The following is a 22,720-nucleotide window of genomic DNA, read 5'->3' on the forward strand; positions in this document are numbered from 1 at the left end:
AGTTATTTTAAACAAAGGAAATGAAAGCTGCTTATATAGATTTATAAAGAGGATGTTTCTAAAAGAAACAATCGTGAACAAAAGACGAAAATAGAAACTACTTAATAAAGTAAAGACTGACTAAGATGGCCATTAAAGAAACATTATAATATTCTAATACCCTCCCTCAATGGTCATCGTCTTACTGTTGTCTTTTGGTCTCAAATTCTAAAAAATATTTTGCTGTTGCTGAGACCCTTCTTGGATCTGCAAAATGTTAATGACCAAGAAGCCAAAATTCACCCATAAAAGAACAGAGAAGGGTGCCCCTTCTTGAGAATATGCTATGCAACAGGAGACAAGAGCCTGCCACTGGGATGAATCTGCCAATAATCCTCCCAGAATCAACAAAACATCTGACTAGAAATCATCACAAAAACATCCAACTTGATGTTGGACAACGAAGCTTCTTTTCTCTATACAAACATTGAGAACAGCTAGCACGATGTTGAAGAAAAATCAGCAAACCCTCCAAACTTTGGAAATGAGTAGGATGCCCCAAAACAGTTTGAAAAAAATGCTTTTTAAAGGAAAAAAACCAGAAAAACTGAACACAACTTTTGAAGTGAAAAATTGATCAAAACCCAGTACGTTTTTTGAGGTGAAAAATCAATCAAAACCAAACAATACAAAATTTTGTTTTTTTAAGAAAGGATTTTTTCACTCACTTCCATGTATTTTGGCACAACAAATGAAATGAAATCATTTAATAAATGCCAAGAAGAAGCTTTTTTATTGATGCCATAGTTTTGCACATCATAGAGTTGTTGAGTACCTGAACACAATTTAGTTATCACACAATGATATTGCTATTTTCTTTATTAAAACTTCAGTCACTTTGATGTTTTTGAGTCATTTGTTTTCATTAGCCCTTGATATTAACTTTAATAAGAAAAAATTGATGAAGTTCTTTCCTTATTAAAATTAAACTAAGTTCAAGGGTAGACTTTGAGGGTCATTGTCGAATTAGTCATTTGTCGAATTAGTGTTTGCATTAACTTTTGTACCTATATATGAATTGTATTTTTGGTTTAATGCACACTACTACGTGGTCAAATTACAAGATTCCCTCAGATTATGGGTGGAGTTTTTAGATGATCAACTTCGGTGTATACATGTGCCCTGGTATTTCTAGAATGGCTTTAGCTGTTAAGTAAATTTGACATCATTAGTGGAAATGAGCTAGGGGACATTCATCCATTAATAACATGTGCTATATACGAAACTATAAATCAAAGGTGTCTATGGACACAAATAAAGAACAAGAAAGTTATGTTTTGGACCATAGTTTCAGGATTTGGTGGAACTAATCTCCAATTTCTTAACTCAGCTGCACACAAAATATCGCAGATCTAAGTCACAGGATTCGGCGAATCCCAAGCATGAGATTCGGATTTTGCCGAATATTAATTTTTCCCAAAATATTCGATGAAAATCGTCAGTGTTCGCGCACAAAAATTGGGATTTTTTAAAAATTGTTATAAACATTTAAAAACTACTATTCTAGGCATTTGGCAACATATTTTAGGGTTTTGGAACCATTTTTTTCAGCCCTAAAACGCACAGAATTCTGAAAACAAAGGATTCAACAAAGGTTTTAACAATGGTTTGTACAGTCATGTAGGGATGGAGTGTGCACATGCGAAATTTCCAGCTCTTGTAGACGATTGTGCATAGGCTCCTGCAGACGACAACGATTTTCCTTTTGCTTGCAATTTTCCGGCTCCCGCGTCTGCAAATTCCTCGAATGTTTTCTTAAATTTATTTCATGTAATTATATAGTTAAGTTTATTTCATGTAATAATATAAAGTAAGTCTTTGTTAAATTTATTTTAATGTAAAAGTCTTGGTTAAATTTATTTAATAATGTTATGTAATAAAGTATTTATTAGGTTGATTTCATTGTAATGTATAAATGTATTGTTTGTTTTATTAAATTTATTAAGTACAAATGAAATAATATTCACTAATCTTAGGTTTATTTCGTTATAATGTAATAATGCATATATTATATTTATTTATTTCAAATTAATTTTTGTTTTATTAAATTTGTTAAGTATAAATGAAATGTTTTAAAAATATATTATTTTTGAAGTAATAGAGTTGATTCTTTAAATTTTAAAATGTTTGAGTAAATAGGTCATTAGAAATGTATTTAATCAATCTATTAAATTAATGTGAAATGAAATTTTTATTTTATACTTAATATATACTATGTTTTATACTCTATAAATGTGTCATCATGTTTATAAAGTTTTTAAATCTATTAGGCAATTTTAATTATTTTGATAATATATGGGATATATTAAATATATTTAAGAAATAATTAAAATTATATAAGACGAATTTAATTCGAATTTTTTTCCGAATTTTTTCTCTTGTCGAACTTCATTCGAATTTTATAGTCGTCGAACTCGAATTCGAATTCGAACCTTGTGACTTAGTCGCAGATTATCGCAGATTTATCGGCAAGTTTTTATGAAAAACTCGCGATTTTCTGATTAAAACTTGTCCTCGTGATTTTCGGAGTTATTATTTTACCAGGTTGATGTGTAGTCAGTTGTTTTCCATTTCATGTTGTAAGCTGCGTATATTGTAGATGGACTCCATGGAAGCAAACATTAATACTGCCAAGAAATGTTTCTACTTTTAGCTGCAATCATCAACTGTGCTTGTGCTTGTGCTATAGCCTTAAGCTCTCTACCCGCTTGGTCAATCCACTTAAGGTCCTTGTCAGTAAAGATAGGAACTGGTCCCTTAGTGATCCACTTCGATTTTGAATCTATCTCCGCTAGTGTGATCAAATTGGTGTCGCTGTCCAAAATCTGTTGCATTCTAAAGAGGAGGTTGTAATAAACATAGTTGGCACAGTCGCAGATTATTCTGTGATTAGTAAGAAATTGCTGAGTTTTATAGCCCGATGAGTTTTTGGTGAAACTAATCTCCAATTTCAAAACTCAGCTGCACCCGAAAAATCACAGATTACTTGCCAATTTTTCGGCTAGTCTTTATGAAAAACTTGCCATTTTCTGATTAAACTTTGTCCTCACGATTTTCAGAGTTATTATTTTACCAGGTTGATGTGTAGTTAGTTTTTTTCCATTTCATGTTGTAAGCTCCCTATATTGTAGATGGACTCCATGGAAGCAAACATTAATACTGCCAAGAAATGTTTCTACTTTTAGCTGCAATCATCAACTGTGCTTGTGCTGGTGCTTTAGCCTTAAGCTCTCTACCCACTTGGTCAATCCACTAAAGGTCCTTGTTAGTAAAGATAGGAATTGGTCACTTAGTGATCCACTTGGATTTTGAATCAATCTCCTTTACTGTGATCAAAGTGGTGTCGCTGTCCAAAATTTGTTGCATTCTAAAGAGGTGGTTGTAATAAACATAGCTGGCACACCCGCAGATTATTCTGTGATCAGTAAGAAATTGCCGAGGTTTATAGCCCGACGAGTTTTTGACGGAACTAATCTCCAATTTTGAAATTCAGCTCCACCCAAAAAATTCGCAGATTACGGACTGATTTTTCGGCTAGCTTTTATGAAAAACTCGCCATTTTTCTGATTAAAACTTGTCCTCACAATTTTCGGAGTTATTATTTTACCAGGTTGATGTGTAGTTAGTTGTCTTTTCATGTTGTAAGCTGCCTATATTGTAGATGGACTCCATGGAAGCAAACATTAATCCTGCCAAGAAATGTTTCTACTTTTAGCTGCAATCATAATCTGTTGATAGTTAACCCACATGCAAATAACTTCATCAATTGAAAGAAGTACATCTTGGATGTTTTGTTTTGAAGGGAGTTATGATCAAACTATTGCAAATTTGTGCCTTGTTTGTTTTTGCTGTTGTCATTTCTTTGTGATTGAAACATACAATCTCTTAAGTGGGATTTCTGAAAGTACAAAGATAATTATAGAATAAGTGCAGGTTGAATCTTTGAGCTTTTATAGCATGTAGCCTCATCCCCATTGTGCCTTTGAAACATAAACTATTTAGAATTTACTTCTGGTTCGACGGAAACTATTTACTATTTTTCTTCCCGCCATCAGCATTCGGCATGAGAATGCATTTTTGTACTCACTATGCATTTATATATATCTAAACTTTGCTTGTTTCTTTTGTGTTCTATGTAATTAACTCATTAAATGCATCTTCTCATTGAGATTTGCAAAAACAATGTATTTTTAATTAAATTTTAGTGGTTTTTTAGGTTCCCGAGTTTTCCCAACTTTAAAAATAAAAAAATGGCCGATTTTATCCTGAATAAACTTTTAAGGGCTTGAGGAGTTGTTGCCGAGTGAGAGTTTTCCAACTATGGTAATAAACAAATACTAGATCATTTAGCCTACCCATGAATAATCTATTGCGCCTTTTGGAGAGTAGGTGCTCGAATATACTCTAATTGTGCTCACAACCAAACATTTGCCACCATCTATTTAAGAGAATAAAAATGAAAAACAAAATAGTCTCATTTCCTCAACTAAATTATGAAATCAAATTATGCACTTAACATATATTTTTACCTGGTTGCAACTTGGTGCAACTGTTTTTGCACATTTGATTACTGAACAACTCCTGTTGTGCAATATTGAATGTCTCTATCTTGCAAAATGTAGTTATGATATTAGTATTACAATAATAGATAATCGTCTATTATTAATTAATCGTAATCTATTGTAAATATCTAGTTAACTTTAGTTAGCGTTCGTTTTTTAGTTTCCTCTATTAGAATAGAATGTTTCTATTCTTTACAATCGTTTTTAAAAAAACATCGTTTTATTCTTTTGTATAAATTGACCTTTCAGTCTTTGTTAATAACAAGTGAGTATTTTACCAATTACTTCTGTAATATGGTATCAAAGCCAATACTTCAAATTTTTTCAAAAAATTATAATTTCTTTTGAAATAATTTGTTAAATTTTTTTGAAATTATTTCTGAGATTTTTTCACATAAACCTAGCTAGGGTTTCCGTTCATTTTTTTGGAGAATTACAATCATAAAAAATCGAACCAGTATTACACTTAGCTAGGGTTTTTCAGCAAAATAAATCATCGAATTTGTCTGAAAATCTCCAAATTGCGATTGTTCATGTGTGCCGAATTGGTGTTTGTTCCTATGTGTGCCGAACTTTGGTGCCGTTTTTGGCTGATATAAGGCAGCTCGCGATTCTGTATTTTTGTGATTTTAGGGTGAAGAATCTGTTCATTTTTTGTTGTCCCTGCAAAAATGCCTCTTCCAGCACCAATATCATCCATTTTCAGGCTTTTTTTACAGCATTCTGCCATTTTTCTACAAATCCGAGTTTACATGGCGGCCGACTTTTTTTTTGAAACTCTAATTGTTGACCTTGATTTTTTTTTTTTGATTACGGATTCTTGGTGGGTTTTATAAGAGCTCAATTGGGTGGTCGTCCGTTTTTTCTGGGTGCTTCATTTTTCGTGCCTTGATTTTCCAGCCAGTGGATCCAAAAAACGACACCGTATTCCTTTTGGGTTTTACGAGCTCTCTTTTGGGTCACTCTCCGATTTTTCTGGGTCTTCCATTTATTTGCCTCGAAGAACGTGCCTTCACAAATTTTCACAAATTTTCATTGAAAAACATGCCATGATATTTAAGACAAATATTATGCTCGAGCACAACTCCAAATTCAATGGTCGAAATTATGGCACTTGGAAGTAGCGGATCAGCACAATTTTTGAATATCGGAACACCAATAAACTTGTTCTGGGTGTTATGAAGCGTTCGACTTCTCTTGGTCTTGATTGAGATACATGGGATGTGAATAATTGAGAGGTAGTGATGCTTCTCAAATTATCCATGGTTAATGATCAAATTTCTCACATTCCATCTCACAAGATAATTGCTGAGATCTGGACACATCTCAAAGGTCTTCATGAGACTTCTGACAAAAGCAGAGCTTTCGTTTTTGAAAAACACTCTGTTTTCTATTATCATGGATGAGCGCACCTCGCTCCAGGCACACTTGAATCTGATTCAGGAAATCCATGATCAGTTACTTGCCATTGGTCACAAGATGGAGGAAGAGGATATTGTGGTTATCACTCTTCGGAGTTTACCAAAATCCTATGAGCATTTTATTGAGACGCTCAACATCACATCTTCTGGTGTTGATTTGAAGTTCACTGATCTTTGCACCTTGTTGCTTCAGCAAGATTAGTAGAAAAAACAGTTGGGTAGTACCTCTAGCTTTACCTCCATAGAGCAAACCTTCGCTGCAAAATCCTTTCAGCAGGATAAAGGCAAGTTTCAGCAACCATCGCAGTAGAAGTCTTCTGCTCTAGCATTAGATGGTTCTCGAAAGAAGAACATTCAACGCAACTATTGCCACAAGTTTGGGCACATGAAGGTTGAATGTCGGAGACGCTTAGCTGCACAGTCTAAGAAATCAGGTTTGCAACCCAAAGCGAATAGTGCAGAGCACACTGAGCAGGCGAAATCTGCCTTTTACGCCTTCATTGCTAAAAGACCCACAGATCATGTGAAGTCGTCTGCCTGGTACATTAATTTAGGTGCCTCTTGTCATTTCACTCACCGCAGAGAGTGGTTTACTAACTACCATCCTTATTCAGACTCTGTTATTTTTGGTGGCGGAGAAGAGTACACGGTTGTCAGTAAAGGCAACATTTAGATTCAGTCTGCTGGGAGGGATCTCATATTCCTTGATGTGTATTACGCTCCAGGGATGGAACTAAATCTACTCTCAGTCAATCAGTTACTACAACATTCTCCACACTTGGATGTCACCTTCAGTTCACATCAGTGCACCATCATTGATCGGGCAACTAAGTCTAATGTTGCAGTGGGTCTTGAGGATCATGATCTTTTCAAACTTACTGATTTTGGTGATTCTTGGGACTTAGCTATGGCTGCTCGGTGGTCTTCTATCAGCACACTTTGGCATCAGCTATATGGGCACTTAAATGTGCATTATTTCTCACAGCTTGCTTGGGATGAGTTTGTTCTTGGATTGCCAGAGATTTAGACTCAATAGCTTGGAGTTTGTGATGCATGGCAGGCTGGGAAGCAACATCGCACACCTTTCACTAGTGGCGATTCATGGCGAACTTCTCAGGTACTTCAGCTTGTTCATGCCGATATCTACGGCCCTATAGCCACTCCTCCTGTTATTGGGTCCAAGCATTTTCTAGTTGTTTGTTGATGATTTCAATAGAAAAATGTGGGCATATTTTCTTAAAAAGAAATCAGATGCATTTTCTGTATTTCAGAAGTTTAAACCTTTAGTTGAAAGAGTCTGAGAAATCTATTATTACTCTTAGATCAGGCAATGGTGGGGAATTTTGTTCTAATATTTTCTCCAGCTTCTTGGATACACATGGCATCAAATGCCAATTAACCACACCCCACAAGCCACAACAAAACAATGTAGTTGAACGTTGGAATAGGACAATCACCAAGATGGATCGAACCATGCTCGAACACAGACATGTTCCGAAGTAGTTAACACTATAGTTTATTTGTTGAATCGGTCACCCATAGTAGCAGTCAAAGGTTAAACTCTGGAAGAGACTTGGTCAGGTTGCAAGCCCAGAATCAGTCACCTGAAGGTTTTTGGTTCCCTTGCTTTTGTTTAGATCCATGATGCATCACGCACCAAGTTGGATGCCAAGAGTTAGAAACTTATGCTTGCTAGATACAACAGTCTTCACAAAGCCTATCGCTTGATCAATGTTGAGACATCTTGTCTCATCTACTGTCATGATGTAGTCTTTGATGAGCAACGAGGACCATTCATGCTTGTTTCTCCTAATCTTGATCCAACATACCAACCTATGAAGGCTCATGATTTGGGAGTTCGGCTTCTATTAGGTCCACCTGACGGGAAGGCTCCAGTAGCTCCTGCAACTCAAGTTATACCAGTGATCCCTGTACACACACCTTCGTCTTCTCTTGCAGGATCACCTCGCTTTGTAGGTGCTTCACCTGAGTTTGATCTAGATTCTTCTGATGAGGAACCTGATCATCACGCATCTCTTGATACTAATGTTGGTCATTCTCCTATTTGGCCTAAGTAGTGGGCTAAGACACTTGCTGATATTTGTGATGATGAGCTCATTGATGGGAGAACTGCTTGAAAAAAGAGCAAAACTAGAGAGTTTGTTAACTTTGCTCTCATGGCCAACATTCATAGTGTGTTTGAACCTCAAACATACTCTGAGGCTAAAGGAATTCCAGAGTGGGAACAAGCCATGACATCTGGACACCAGAGCCTGCTGAAGAACAATACCTGGGTCCTTTATGATCTTCCACTAGGGATGAAATCCATTGGCTGCAAATGGGTCTACAAAATTAAATATAAATCGGATGGTACTTTGGATAAGTACAAAGCTCGTTTAGTGGTGAAGGGCTTTTCTCATCGTTAGGGCATTGATTATGAGGAGACCTTTGCTCCTATTGCAAAGATGAGTGCCATCAGATTACTCCTAGCCATGGCAACACAGTTTGGTTGGAAGGTCCATCAGATGGATGTCAAGAGTGCTTTCCTGAACGGTGATCTCTATGAAGAGGTCTGCATGATGCAACCCCCTGGTTTCAAGGTTGCTAGTAAAGACAATCAAGTTCTTAGATTGGTAAAAACCCTCTATAGCTTGAAGCAGGCCTCTCGGGCATGGTACCTAAAAATTGATAAGTACCTCAGTGATCAAGCCTTCAAGAGGAGTTCTTCAGACTTAAATCTGTACATCAAGACTACTGACGGTGACATCATCGTAGTTATTTATGTGGATGATTTGATCATCACTAGTAGGTTGGCATCTTTGATTCAAGGAATCAAACAGAACTTATCTCAATCTTTTGATATGAGTGACCTTGGGCTCATGCATTGTTGCCTAGGTGTTGAAGTTTGGCAACAATATTTTGGTATATTCATCTCTCAGTCCAAATATGCTAGGGCCCTGTTAGACAAATTTCGTATGCAGGATTGCAAGCCTGTATCTACACCTATAGAGAAAGGTCTAAAGTTATCCACAAAGATTGATTCTCCTTCCGTTGTTGATACTACATACAAACAACTAGTAGGCAGCCTCATCTACCTCTCTGCTACTAGGCCTGATATCAGCTTCGTAGTCAATTATATTTCACGCTTTATGACAGCTCCTAAGGCTGATCATTGGATGTCAGCAAAGTGTGTGCTTCGTTATGTGAAGGACACTTTATATTATGGACTTCTGTACTCTCGAAGTTCTAATCCTAAACTCTATGGATTCACAAATTTAGATTGGGCAGGCTCTGGTGATGATAAAAGGTCAACTTTTGGATATGTGTTTAGTTTGGGATCTAGTGCAGTCACATGGACCTGTAAGAAGCAATAGGCAGTTTCTCTCTCCTCTATAGAGGCCGAATACAGAGGGACTGTTAAGGCAGGATATGAAGTTGTTTGGCTTCTTCGGATGTTTGGGGATATGCAGATGTCACCAACAAGATCGACTGCTTTGTTGATAATGAAGGTGTTATCAAGTTAGCACGAAATCTAGTCTTCCACGAAAGAACCAAGTATGCAAATGTTCACTGTCATTACATACGACAGTTGGTTAAAGACGAGACTATAGATTTGCAATATGTTCCTACCATAGATCAGACTGCAGACATTCTCACCAAGCCTCTTGGTCCTAATAAGTTTTTCAAATTCAAAGGACAACTTGGTGTTGATAGATTGACCATTAAGGGAGGGTATTACAATAATAGATAATCGTCTATTATTATTTAATGGTAATCTATTGTAAATATCTAGTTAGCTTTCTCTTTTTCAGATTTCTGTGTTAGAATAGAATGTTTCTATTCTTTACGATCGTTTCCTAAGGAAACATTGTTTTACTCTTTTGTATAAATTGACCTTTCAGTTTTTTTTAATAACAAGCAATTATTTTACCAATTACTTCCATAATAATTAGTATCACTAGTAGACATCTAATCTAACATTGAACAAAGCCTTGTAAGAATCTCCTCATCCACCCTTGAAATAAGGGCATAAATGGAATGCTAGATTGAGGCAATAAGTGGCTACATAGATGGGCTTGGGAAGTTGAAGGTGCAATCTCCTATCAATTATCTCCTAAATGTGACGATATTGTCTATTATCTCATCCACATAAATATCTAATGGCCTTCTTAACCCTATCCATATACTTATATATTTAGCCCATAGTGGTGTTCTCCCCATGAATAACTCGTAGGTGAACTACTAGTGGCTCAGTGGCCTACAAATATTGTGAAATATTAATAGTGAAGTGTGAATGAAAAAATAGGCAAAATTCAAAAGAAAGAAAATTATAAACATAAATTATAAGCAAAAAATAACATAGAATTAAAAAAAAACAACTCGCACGATCTTTTCGCAAGGGTTTAAAAAGGTGGCTCATAAAACAATCTCCCACATCAATCCATATTGCAGTCACATGTTGAGGAAGTACGCTCGTATTAATACACATGCACCTCAAAGCTACCTTTGACTGAATCAAGGGTTTTAATTTGATAAAATTTGTGGAAAATCTTTTTATTCTAGGGTGAGCCAAATCCTTCTTCCCCATATATCACCTTCTTGTGCTAAGGGCCAATGTATGACCGTACACAAATTTGTAAATGTTTTTGGCCTTAGCAACATGTCTCGACCCATTTCAAGCTTGCTAATATCCTCCAATATGAAGTCAAGGTGATGGGTTACGCATGGAGACCAAAATATGCTTGAGTGTCTCTCTATCAAAATTGTTTGCTTCTAGAAACATAATTTGCCACCTTGTTCGTCACCACTTGAACTATGCTTTTTTCACCCAGCTTACCTATGGCTTCCTCAATAGCCTCACATAACTATGTAGCATTTTTGACATGTGAGGAAGTATCAATGTACTTGAAGAGCATGGTGGAACTTGATAATCAAACAAAATCAATTAGTAATCAATAAATCTTAAATCACAAATCACAAAATTCAAATATTAATTACTAAATCAAATTCAAATTATTCAATGCATTTAAGGAAGTAGAATGATCAATCACCTTTGCAAGGACTAAGAAATTTAGGAGTGTTTCATTTCTCCTATCAGTCCAACCATAGTCATAGGAGTCTGCGAGTTCCGAGTCGAGTCAGGCTTGCAGAGTCTTTTGGGCTCTGACAGCTGACTTGGCCAAGTCCTTCTAGGACTTTGTTGGCTTTGCGATTCCTGTCAGCAGGACTTTGCCATGGCCATCTAATGCAAAAAACAAAAAACAACATTTTTTTATTGTTTTAAATTTTTTTTTTGTGTTATATTGCCATTGCAAGTTAAATAGCAGATTGCTTTACATTGATTAGCACCAATAAACGTGCATATATTTTACAAAATATATCAAGGATGCCAAATGCTCTTAGCACAGTAGTAATCGCATTGCACATTTGAAAATTAATAGCAGAATCAATACTATTCCTTACACTTGATTGATAACACTCATTCCTATATTGTTTGATATTTAGACAAGACAAGAATCATAACATCTGCAAGCATCATCTACTTGAGATAAGAATCGCTAAGAAGATAATAGATAGAGCAACTCATTCATGATTGATATAATACATTTGTTTAGCCATCTAGATAAAAAAACAATTGATCAATGTTATTTAGTATTATATATGATCTTATTGTTCAAGACATTTGGATATAGGAAGAATCATGTTAATGTTTGGTAGCTTTGGTTGGATAAACTATAGAGCAAATATATATATATATATATATATATATGTATAGAGAGAGAGAGAGAGAGAGAGAGAGATTTATTTGTCATTATATTAATTAAATAATAATGAATAGACATGTCCCTTTACAGCACATGTCTATCCATTCTTCATCCTATATTATAAAGATGGTTGGTAGCTTTGGTTGGATAAACTATAGAGCAAATATATATATATATATATAGAGAGAGAGAGAGAGAGAGAGAGAGAGAGAGAGAGAGAGAGATTGATTTATTTGTCATTATATTAATTAAATAATAATGAATAGACATGTCCCTTTACGGCACATGTCTATCCATTCTTCATCCTATATTATAAAGATGGCTGTCATTTGGAAAGCATATACCAAGAAGGCAATGTTATTACATCTGAAGCGATCCTCATTTATCAACATGGTATCAGAGCCAAGTTGCAAATATATAAGTGAATAATAAAATACTGAATAAATTTAAGAATAGGAGAGCTTGGAAATCTTGTAGAAACATACTCTGCGACATCAAAGTCAACAATAAATATACAATCTTTGAATTGTAACTAGAGGAAACGTACTGGTTTATTGGCTAGTTTCCGAAAAGGAGATATTTAGCAAGTTCATAGCATTGGTTATGGAGTTAGACCAATCATGAGATCTTTCCTATAGTAGAACCGTTACTATGCTGCCCCAATCTTAAAGGAAATTAGAACAGCTATTCTAGTTCTTAACAACTTCTTTAAGCCATGCATGTATGCCCACAATCTAGGCATTTGAGGGCTGGACTCCCATATGGGCTATTTTCACTAGTGAGAGTTTGAGGCAAAATATAGAGTCCATCAACATCATTTTACAGAGTGCCAACACAATGTTCTCAAAAGTATCCTTGTGCTCGGCATCTAATTTCATAGCTACATTGCATGCTTCTTGGGTTTGACTTATTGTCGCATTCACAATCATATGGGCGAAATTCTTGGGGCTGCTTTCTCTTTCAGCACTGGAATGTGAGAGCAGAATAGAAATGTAGTGTTTGGGATACCATGCTTCATTACAAGCTGAGTCGATTACTCTGTAACTTGACCTTGGTACTCAAGATGAAAATGATCTCCCATTCTAGAAATTTCCTCATGAGCTGAGCGTCACGAGCCATGCCAAATCTTAATAATGATCCGTGGTGTTCCTCTATATCCATTTGAAGAAGGCCTCCGTCAACAAGAGAGAGAATAAGGAGAAGGAAGAGAGACCCACAAAATAATAATAATAATAAAACAAGGTCTAGATGATCACATCAACGATAATCATCTATGGATTAGGTTGTAAATGTTTTCGTGGCCATCTCTTAACTCCCAACTGGAACATAAAAGAGATGATGATAAAGCATGGAACAAACTACAATCAAAGGTGGCAAAGAAAAATTAAACTCTTTTACTCATCCCACGTGGATACCCTTCTGAATATTAATGGTGGTCCCTCCTATCGGCACAACCTGTGAAAACTGCCGAACAATACGAAGGTATGCCTAGCATATGACACTGTTAGCAATCTCCCATGATACACAGGTGCTGAGGGACCCACCACCAAGCAAAGATTAAATGGAACAAATTAATATAAGAAGCCCATCGTGTTATATGGGAATATAACAAGGTAAAACTAAATTCTAAGGTAAGGAATTAGATAGCGACCCCCTTTAAGGTAAAATGTATATGTGTAACTTGCTTTATCTATATATTAATAGGTATATGGTAAGTTTTAAATAAAATGGAAATATATAGAACGTTTGAAGATAAAATCTAGGATGATATTCAATGATATGAGATTTCATAAATCGATAGATTTTATGGATTAATTCATATGTTGCAAGATGGCAATGTAATTTACTATGATATTATTGTTTATTATTGTAATCTCTGTCTTATTTTTTTTAATGTATTATAAGAGCTATTTGCCTTGATCTTTTCCGAGAATGTTATTGCAGGAAAAAGGAGATTGATTTCAAACTCAGAGAGATTTCTACACTTGTTCAAAGGTAAAGAAGCTCAGTTGATTGATGTTCAGAGGGATTCTCATACATTCGTCTGAAGGAGCGGATAGAGGATATGTTTCAGACTTTCAGTTGATCCTTGAAGATCTTGATCATATCAGAAATAGAGGGAGTAAACCATGTTGAGATGAATTCTCTAGTGATTAATAAATTGTATTAGTCAAGAGGACTGTGATTCATGAATTTATACATCATGACCATGTGATTTCAATGGGCTTGCCCCTTGTGTACATCATGAGGAAGTGACGACTTCCAAATGATCATCACTTGTGTTTGCAAAAGTTATTGAAAGGTGATGATCTTTCATTAACTTAATTTATTATGATGGATATCTTACGATGTCTATGCAAATCATGATAGATTTTACTTTATATAGTGGATGGTTATATGGTATGCATTATGAGAATGCGGCGCACATACCTTATGAACATTTAAGCACTTAGTGAATGTCAAATGAGTTGATATTCACGAATGTCAAAATTGTTGACATTTAAATATCAAATGAGTTGATATTCAAACATCAAATGAGTTGATATTCAAGGTCAAATGAGTTGACTTTCAAGCATCAAATGAGTTGGCATTCAATAAACCTGGAAGTCAAATGAGTTGACATTCTAGAAATCATCATTTCTATGTTGAGGTAATATTTTATTCATATTGTGTATGAAACTTGTTTATCCTCCCTAGCTAAGAGGGAGTGTTAATGTTTGGTAGCTTTGGTTGGATAAACTATAGAGCAAATATATATATATATATATATATATAAAATAGAGAGAGAGAGAGAGAGAGAGAGAGAGAGAGAGAGAGAGAGAGATTTATTTGTCATTATATTAATTAAATAATAATGAATAGACATGTCCCTTTACGGAACATGTCTATCCATTCTTCATCCTATATTATAAAGATGGCTGTCATTTGGAAAGCATATACCAAGAAGGCAATGCTATTACATCTAAAGCGATCCTCATTATCAACAAATCATTGCAATCCAAAGATCATTTTCATCATTTATTATCATTGTATAAGGAAAATGAAACTTGCAATCAGTGAATTTCGACTATCTAGCTGCTGCTCTTTAGTCTTTCCTACCTCCTTTCTTAGGGAAACAATTTCTATCTCAAGCTTCTCTCATTCCAAGATTTTCACTTTTATCTAAATTTTAAAAACATCATCAACGCATTTGGCTTCTTAAGCTTGATTCTACAAATCCATACTTATCTTCTTGGACTTTTCACCATCTTCTCAGATTTGGTCTTTAGCTTGAAGTTCCTCTTCTTGAGTCTTCTGATCAATGGGTAGTTCTTTCTTAAGATCTGCAATAGTATGCTCCTTGCTTTTGGTCTTTTCATTTAGTAACTAGTATAATAGTTAACTTATTTCTCTTAGAAATTCACATTTATACTTATGTGATCAATGTGAATTTCTAAGAGAAATAAGTTAACTGACCGATTTTAATTGACCGAATGATGCATGGAAATAGTTTTAAATCGTAAAAAATCTTTGGATTTTCTGGGTTTTCCAATTTCCCTAGTTTTTGATGAGTCTGGGTGCCAAGTTTGAGTCTGAGCTTGAATCCAGCTTGCCAAGTCTGAGGCAAGTCCGAATCTTGTAACTATGGGTCCAACCATCGGTCATGATGGTACGACCTTTTCTGCTTTAAAACACTCACTGGTCTTGGAGTTCAGATTTTATATCATCAACCATTTCTAATAATAGTGGGCCACTTAACTTAGTATCACTAGGGGATTTAAACTCGGCGTGCCAAATGGTTGCAACATTTATCATGCCTTGTCAGGTAGGAGACCAAACACAAATATATTAAATAAGTCGTGTAATGAAATTATAAAAATTCATTAGACAAAGCAAATTATAAATTCAGAACAATCAAATAAAAAAGAATTATTTGGTTCCAGCAAATGGAATCTTGCACTTGTAAAAACCTAGGCAAATTGATTTTTTAACATCATGTACCTCCATCATTACCCCCTGATTGAAACCCAAATTACATCATCCCTTTTTGGACAGAGAAATTAATAATAAGTATTAATGAAATAATCAGATTTTAATAATTAAAATATTAATATTTTAACACTATAATTATAATATATTCCAAATATATTAATATTTATTATTTATTTAAATTATATTACTGGTTTTGGGGGATGGCTCTACGTTTGGGGGATAGGAAAGGGGACGAGGTTTCCGTGTAACCCAGAGGAAGAATTATATATTGTAACGTATTTAATACTAAAATCTAAAGAATAATTATAAATCAGATGTAAGAGGCGACTGATTACTACAGTCGCAAACATTGAGGGGATGGATTGCTACTTCCTTCCCCAGGGACATATATTGGTATCTTATGCGAGTTGTGGAGACACTTCGCCCCAGGGCAGAATTCAACTGGAAAATTCTGGACAACATCGAACAACCTGTGGTCAGAGGATTAAAGAAGATATATTAGTAAGCAATATAATCGACTATTGACCTGGAAGAATAGCATATGAATGGAGGCATATCTAGCATCAAAATACCAGGTACGGGGATATCAGAGCGACTTCCAGTGACCAGTAATAATCATGGTTATCTGTATGATTGAGAAATTCAGCACTTCTTAGTAACCGGTAAGCAGACTATTACTTAGTTTATTCCCTAACCAGCACATACCCATAAGCCAAGGAGTCTTATAAAGCGGCAGCAATTTGATAAAATAATAAGAAATGTAAATGCTACACATCAACTACTTGTTCTAAACTAATCTGTATTGTTATGCAGAAGGATGATAGGAAAGGAGCTATCTCATCACTTATGAAGAGATGTGATCTTTGTAAATTATAAGCTATAAGAAGGCCATTTGTTATACATCAGCAAACATCATTGAAAAACATTTTTCTCTTTCCATCCTTTATTGGATCTTCTCGATTGAGCATCAGCAATTAGACTTTAGTCGGTTGCATACATACAAAGAAGACATAGAGAAGAATATATCAAATGCATCGCTACTGGATAAACAATTCATTCAATAAGCAGACCAGTCAGTAGACCAATCAGTATCAGGTGATTCCCATATTCATAAAGAAGAGATACTAACGATAAACAATCATCAACTTACTTTCGGACTGAACTATCTCAATTAACAGCAAAATAAAAGGAAGTTTCTTGCAATATAGAGAATCCAGTCCCAAATGCCATAAAATCGGGAAAGGGACATTACAACCTCTTTGTTCTTGTTGGGTTTAGCCCAGAAATCAGATAAACAACAATAATGAATAATCAGAAAAGATACAATAGACACACAAAAATATCCTAGGAAAACCCTTCGAGAATGAATGGAAGAACCCAACCACACACAATAAAAGATCATTTTATTGATAATGAAAATTTTAAGGGTACAATGCCTTTCACTTGAAGCAATATATATAACCTAAGGAGAGACTCTTCACATCCTAACCGAAGGTCTCTTTAATTTCCCAAAACATAATTCTTTATTTTCAAATACAATTCTTCGTATTTCCATGCCTCAACCATGTTTCATGACACATGTCACTATATTTAATATCAGTATCAAGGAACATCAACAGATTAAATTCTCAAATGAAAATCTGACAAAAAAACAATTGTAATCTGTTGCCACTCAAAACATGAAGACACTTCTGCTCAATATTATAGACTCAGGTATGATTCTGAACAGGCACAATGCTCCACACTGGAAGCATATGCTCATAATAGACTTTTTCAGTTTTATGTGACGATAAATTCTCTCTTCCAAAAGAATTTGTCCATTTAGATGCTTGAAAACTATTTGTAGGAATTTTGTTTTGAACATTTCCATCATAAACTTGCAATTCTGCTACGTTCACTATTTGATGTAAAGGTCCTCTGCAGTCGCATGAAAGTGAAGGCTGTCACATCGGCTTCACCCTGCAACTTAATATCCCAATGAGGATATGTTGAAGTTGAGGGCCTCACATTTGGTTGTCAATGTGGCTCATGCAGACCGGGAGAAGAAGGATAACGAAACATTTCATACATCCCTGCTTTGCCAAGAATACATGTGCTAAAAAATAGTTTTCACATGTGCATGAAGACGTTACCAAAATAAGAGCTGAAGGAGAGATTTCATATCCAGTAGGAAAGCCCGACGGGTTGTCTTTCAGAATGACCCATCACCCATTTTAACTTGAACGACACAGGAATCATGATAATCCCATCATGGTAAGCGGTGAGAATGCAGCGGTTACAAAGAGAGACCTGTTGGATGACCATGCTGGCAGTTGGTCGAGGTGAAGATGAAGCCAAAAGAGGTATGTGATAAAAAAATCGATGTGAGCTGATGACGCCTCTGTGAGTGACAGCATCTCCAATACATAACAAGTCTCTGACGTTCCAGTCAGATATTGTAACTGGTTCTTTTACCACCAGCCCTTGATTCACGGAATTCCTCCATCAGGGAACTTAAGATAACAACAACAATTATACTTAACCTCTGGATAAGTGATAGATTCCATAACATATTCGAAGCACAGTAATGTGACCGAGATATGACCATTTCAGAGATGATGAGAATCCGCGATAGTATCATTGAGGCTACTGGCCATTGTATTCATAACATATTCAATTCAATTGATGGCAGCCTGTCATCGAGCACTAGAAAAAATGAGAGATAAAAAGACAAAAAAAAGATGTTCGGTGCAAGGCAATAAACACCTCCCATGATAGATTAATCTTCTTAGAAGAATCTGGAGCACAACTCAGCCCAAGGCTGGTGCTCAGACAAAAAAATAAGCCGACAAAAAGAAATGATATGAACGAAGACAAAACACTCAAACAATAGCAGCAGCCAAAAAATTGTAGACCAAAACTGAGAGAGGCATAAAAACTTTCTTCATTGATGTTATCAGACTAGGCTCTGGTAACATGTTGGGTTTAGCCCAGAAATCAGATAAACAAGAATAATCAGAAAAGATACAATAGACACAGAGAGATATCTTGGGAAAACCCTTTGAGAATGAAGGGAAAACACAGCTACACACAACAAAAGATCATTTTATTGATAATGAAAATTTTAAGTGTACAATGCCTTTTGCTTGAAGCGATATATAACCTAAGGAGAGACTCTCCACATTCTAACCGAAGGTCTCTTTAATTTCTCAAAACATAATTCTTTATTTTCAAACACAGTTCTTATTTCCATGCCTCAATGCATGTTACACATGTTACTATATTTAATATTACATTTTATCATAAATGTCCTTTTCAGCTGAAGGTGACCAGAACGGTATTAACGCTTGGAGATAAAGATCTCTATTGAAGCTATAAAGTCCAACAGTTCTAAGGCATACTCTCAAGCAAAGGCTGTGAACCAGGAATAGTGCATTGCACAAAATATGAATCCAACCTATATTTCTGAACTCTAGGGACCAAAGCTAACAGTGCCACTAGGAGCAGAAGTAGAATCACTAGCACTAGCAGAAGCACTAAGATGGTAAAGAGGCGTGAAAAAAGCTTCTCCAAGACAATATGTGGATGTGGCTGGACGGGAACCAATGCTTGCCAACTCCTCCTTTTGCCTTTTCTTCATTACATTTACTTCGAAAGTTTCTAGTGCCACATAGCAATCACAAGCACTGCGTCACTGCCTGGACTCGTCTGCATCTGAGTTTGGGCCCCTGGTTACCCAACTCGGAACTCACAAAGTCTGGGTGAGTCACTGCCTGTGCTCGTACACGTCTGAGTCTGGGTCCCTAGGGCTTACCCAGAGTGACCCGGCTTGGAACTCACAAAGTTTGGGTGACTTTGGGTGAGTTCCGGACCTCTGATTTGAGCAAACCTTGCAGATAAACAAATTTTTTTATTACTCAATTTGGCAATTGAAAAATCACCCTTGAGCAGTAGACTATCTTAATGACCATACAATATAGGGAATGAGTGGGAAATATTTTCCAGTGTGTCAAATCATGAAATCTGATTCAAATGCAGTTGAATTTTGATTTTAATATCATAATACAGTGAATGCCAAACACAAGATTCAATCTAGCCTGCACAAGAGGTTTCTGGATTAAATTCATTGTCATCACTCATAAATATTGAGGCAAATTTATGTAGACAATTCTTTGGACTAGTCTATGCATCATGCAGCTGTATCCCAAATAGGCAGAAACATAGTAGCAAAAACTTGTAATTGAAAAGAAACCACTTATTTTTTGGCTCGTTCATATTACACGCTTATCATTTGGAGAAGGGGCCCATTTGACACTCTTTGTAACTTCATTTACTTATTTAAAGGGTTCTACATTTCCTTTTTCTTAAATTGTTTTCCCAATCATATTTTGCATTTTTCAAAATATGTAATTTATATTTGTGTGAACACTCGAGAAGATTCTGTTGTCACCAACGAAGGTTTAGTTTTAGAAATTCCATAGCTGGAATAGCATTGCTGAGCAGCAACAGTTCAATGGCTGTAACATCCAGCTTCATCTTGTCAGCAGAACACTGTATGGCTTTGTAAACATGGATTGCTAAAACAATGATGGCTGATCTGTATATGATAGTGATTTTCCATTTTGACCTGGCTGTGAAGATAATTTACACAGCTACAGAGACTATCATTCACTCACGCCTGATAGATCTGAGAACATCTGAAATTTTGTTCTTCAAAAATTTTCTTACCTGATTTTATGGTTCTAAATTTGGAAGAGTTTCCTCGAGTGTGGGTCATAGATGCTTTCACTTCTATATCTTTGAATGGTTCTGTTGTTGTATGCTAGGTCTTTGCATTCATAGTATTTATTGTAGGTTACAGCCTGGATCCTGTGGCATCCTTTTTAAGGTTGTCTACTCATCGCAAATACATGTTCACCTCTCTGGTCTACAATAGAATTTAGTTTGCATGTTGCTATTTTTGTTTGCATTTCATTGTCATCTTTTGCTATGGGTATACATGCATTTCTTTTATTTCATTACGTTGCATGATTTGTAGAGCCTTTGTACATTCATCGTCAAACCTGTTACCTGTTTGGAAGAGAACGGAGGGTGGCAGATATTCCAACTGATCATCCTTCATGTAGCAAGCAGCATGCTGTCATCCAATTTAGGTAGCATGTATTTTAATTCGATTCCCTCTTTAAGATTTATATCTAGATTGAGGGTTACTCTATTTTATGTATTCTGACTGTTGCCATTTTGCAGACAAATAGAGAAAGAGGAACTAGATGGCACAGTATCAAAGCATGTAAGGTAATAATATAAATATTCCTAGTTTACTACAGTTATTTCCGTTGTATCAGTATGACAAATTGTAATTTCTTATTTTTGTTACCTATCAGACCCTACTTGATGGATTTGGGAAGTACAAATGGCACCCACTTAAATGTAAGATTTTAGCATTCTGTTCAGAACTCAATACATAAACATCACTTTGCAATCTATATTGCTTTTGTTACAATTAATTGAAGTTTTTTATTCAATGATCCCATTGAGATTGACTGTTATCTTTTGTGGCTGCAGGACAATCGGCTTGAACCCCAACGTTACTATGAATTGTTTGAAAAAGATACAATTAAGTTTGGGAATAGTAGGTATGACGGTATTGCATGGCAGCTCAGTTTTTTTTGTCATATCGAGTTCATCACTGCTGGCCCATCATTTCATTTTCACTGGAGGAACTGTCTTATTCTTAACCACATCTGCACTTTGATTTTTCATAATTACTGTTGTAGTTTCATACGCTCATATGGTCCTGTTAATAAACCTACAACTAGTTGGTTTAGCACCAGGGACACCCTGGTCAGATTTTTAACTTGGGTCATGGCAATGTTAGGTGCCCTTACAACTAGATGAAAACCAACTGTAACTATAAGAGTTTTAGGAAGCAATTTCTGAACTAATTTATTATGTGGGTTTGTATGTTGAGAATTTTTTTTTTTTTTGGTTTTCGCTAGGAGTTTCATTCTCGGTTCCACATTTACTTAGTTTTGAAAATGAATGCTCTAAGCTGTTGTTTATATATTGCAGCCGCGAATATGTGATTCTGCATGAGAACTCTGCCGGTTGATTTCAAATGGATCTCTGACAAGCATTAGAGTTTCGTTTCCAGCTATTGGTAGAAGTAAATGGACACAGGAAGCTTGGGGATCATGCTTACTAGAAACACTTAATGCGGCGACTGTTATGAACTGCTGGCTACATAAGTTTTCAGTGGAAAATCAAAATGATCCCATCACTGGCACTAATCATAGATTATAGATACAAGTAAGCGATTTGATGTAAATTATGGATCACTGGATATTGAATAGGTGTATATCTCAGAAAAGCTTAAATGAATTTTTCTTGTGGGTTATTTGTGGGCTAATAAGGTAAACCTTATTATATTTGAGGTCTACAATTACATGGCACAATTTTTCATGTAAAATACAAACAAGATTCGAATTAGAATGTAACTTACTGATTCAGCTTGTCAAAAGTGTTTTCTCTGCAAATTAATGGGCCACCTTTGACTTTTTCATTTGTTTGGCTTTGTATGCTCATATAAGGTGATCTCATATTGAATTGTGGTACAAATTGTTATTTACTAATTTATTTTTTAAGTTTGATGATACTGCTATAAACAATATCACTATTTTATGAGCATGGGGGCGGTTGATACTCATTACAGACATTTGCAAATTGAGTGAACTAAGTTTTAACAGTATTTTGGATGGTCAGTAAACTGTAAAATTTTTCAACATCTTATGGCATGAGAAGAGAGTGCATGCCTCACAAGTAGTCTGGACAAATGTAGAATTGCTTCCGTGAAATGTGGGACGTGCCCATTAACATCTGTTACAGATACACCAAAGCTGCCAATACGGCAGTTCTGTTACATTGTTTTACTGGTCCTTAAGATGTGTAAGCAAAGTCTCTTCTCTTCAGGGTTGTGACAATG

At 35.6% G+C, this 22,720-nt stretch overlaps 1 protein-coding gene across 5 annotated transcripts in view; it reads left to right on the plus strand.

Annotated features, from left to right (window-relative positions):
- Nucleotides 1-22,258, plus strand: part of DDL (SMAD/FHA domain-containing protein) — a 96,340-nt gene extending 74,082 nt beyond the window's left edge. For 4 of the 5 annotated variants that reach the window (XM_089826616.1, XM_089826614.1, XM_089826617.1 and 1 more), the window contains exons 7-11: nt 20,777-20,891; nt 20,986-21,033; nt 21,123-21,168; nt 21,304-21,374; nt 21,811-22,258. In XM_089826616.1, the coding sequence (XP_089682742.1) occupies nt 20,777-20,891; nt 20,986-21,033; nt 21,123-21,168; nt 21,304-21,374; nt 21,811-21,850 (320 nt within the window). In that variant the 3' untranslated portion in view covers nt 21,851-22,258. The remainder of the gene's footprint in view (nt 1-20,776; nt 20,892-20,985; nt 21,034-21,122; nt 21,169-21,303; nt 21,375-21,810) is intronic. The other variant, XM_089826619.1, reaches the window with a different exon arrangement.
- Nucleotides 22,259-22,720: the final 462 nt, after the last annotated feature.

Source organism: Cupressus sempervirens, chromosome 4 (assembly GCF_028749045.1).
Source record: "Cupressus sempervirens isolate cs-2001-9-10 chromosome 4, ASM2874904v1, whole genome shotgun sequence".
NCBI classification, from domain to species: Eukaryota; Viridiplantae; Streptophyta; class Pinopsida; order Cupressales; family Cupressaceae; genus Cupressus; species Cupressus sempervirens.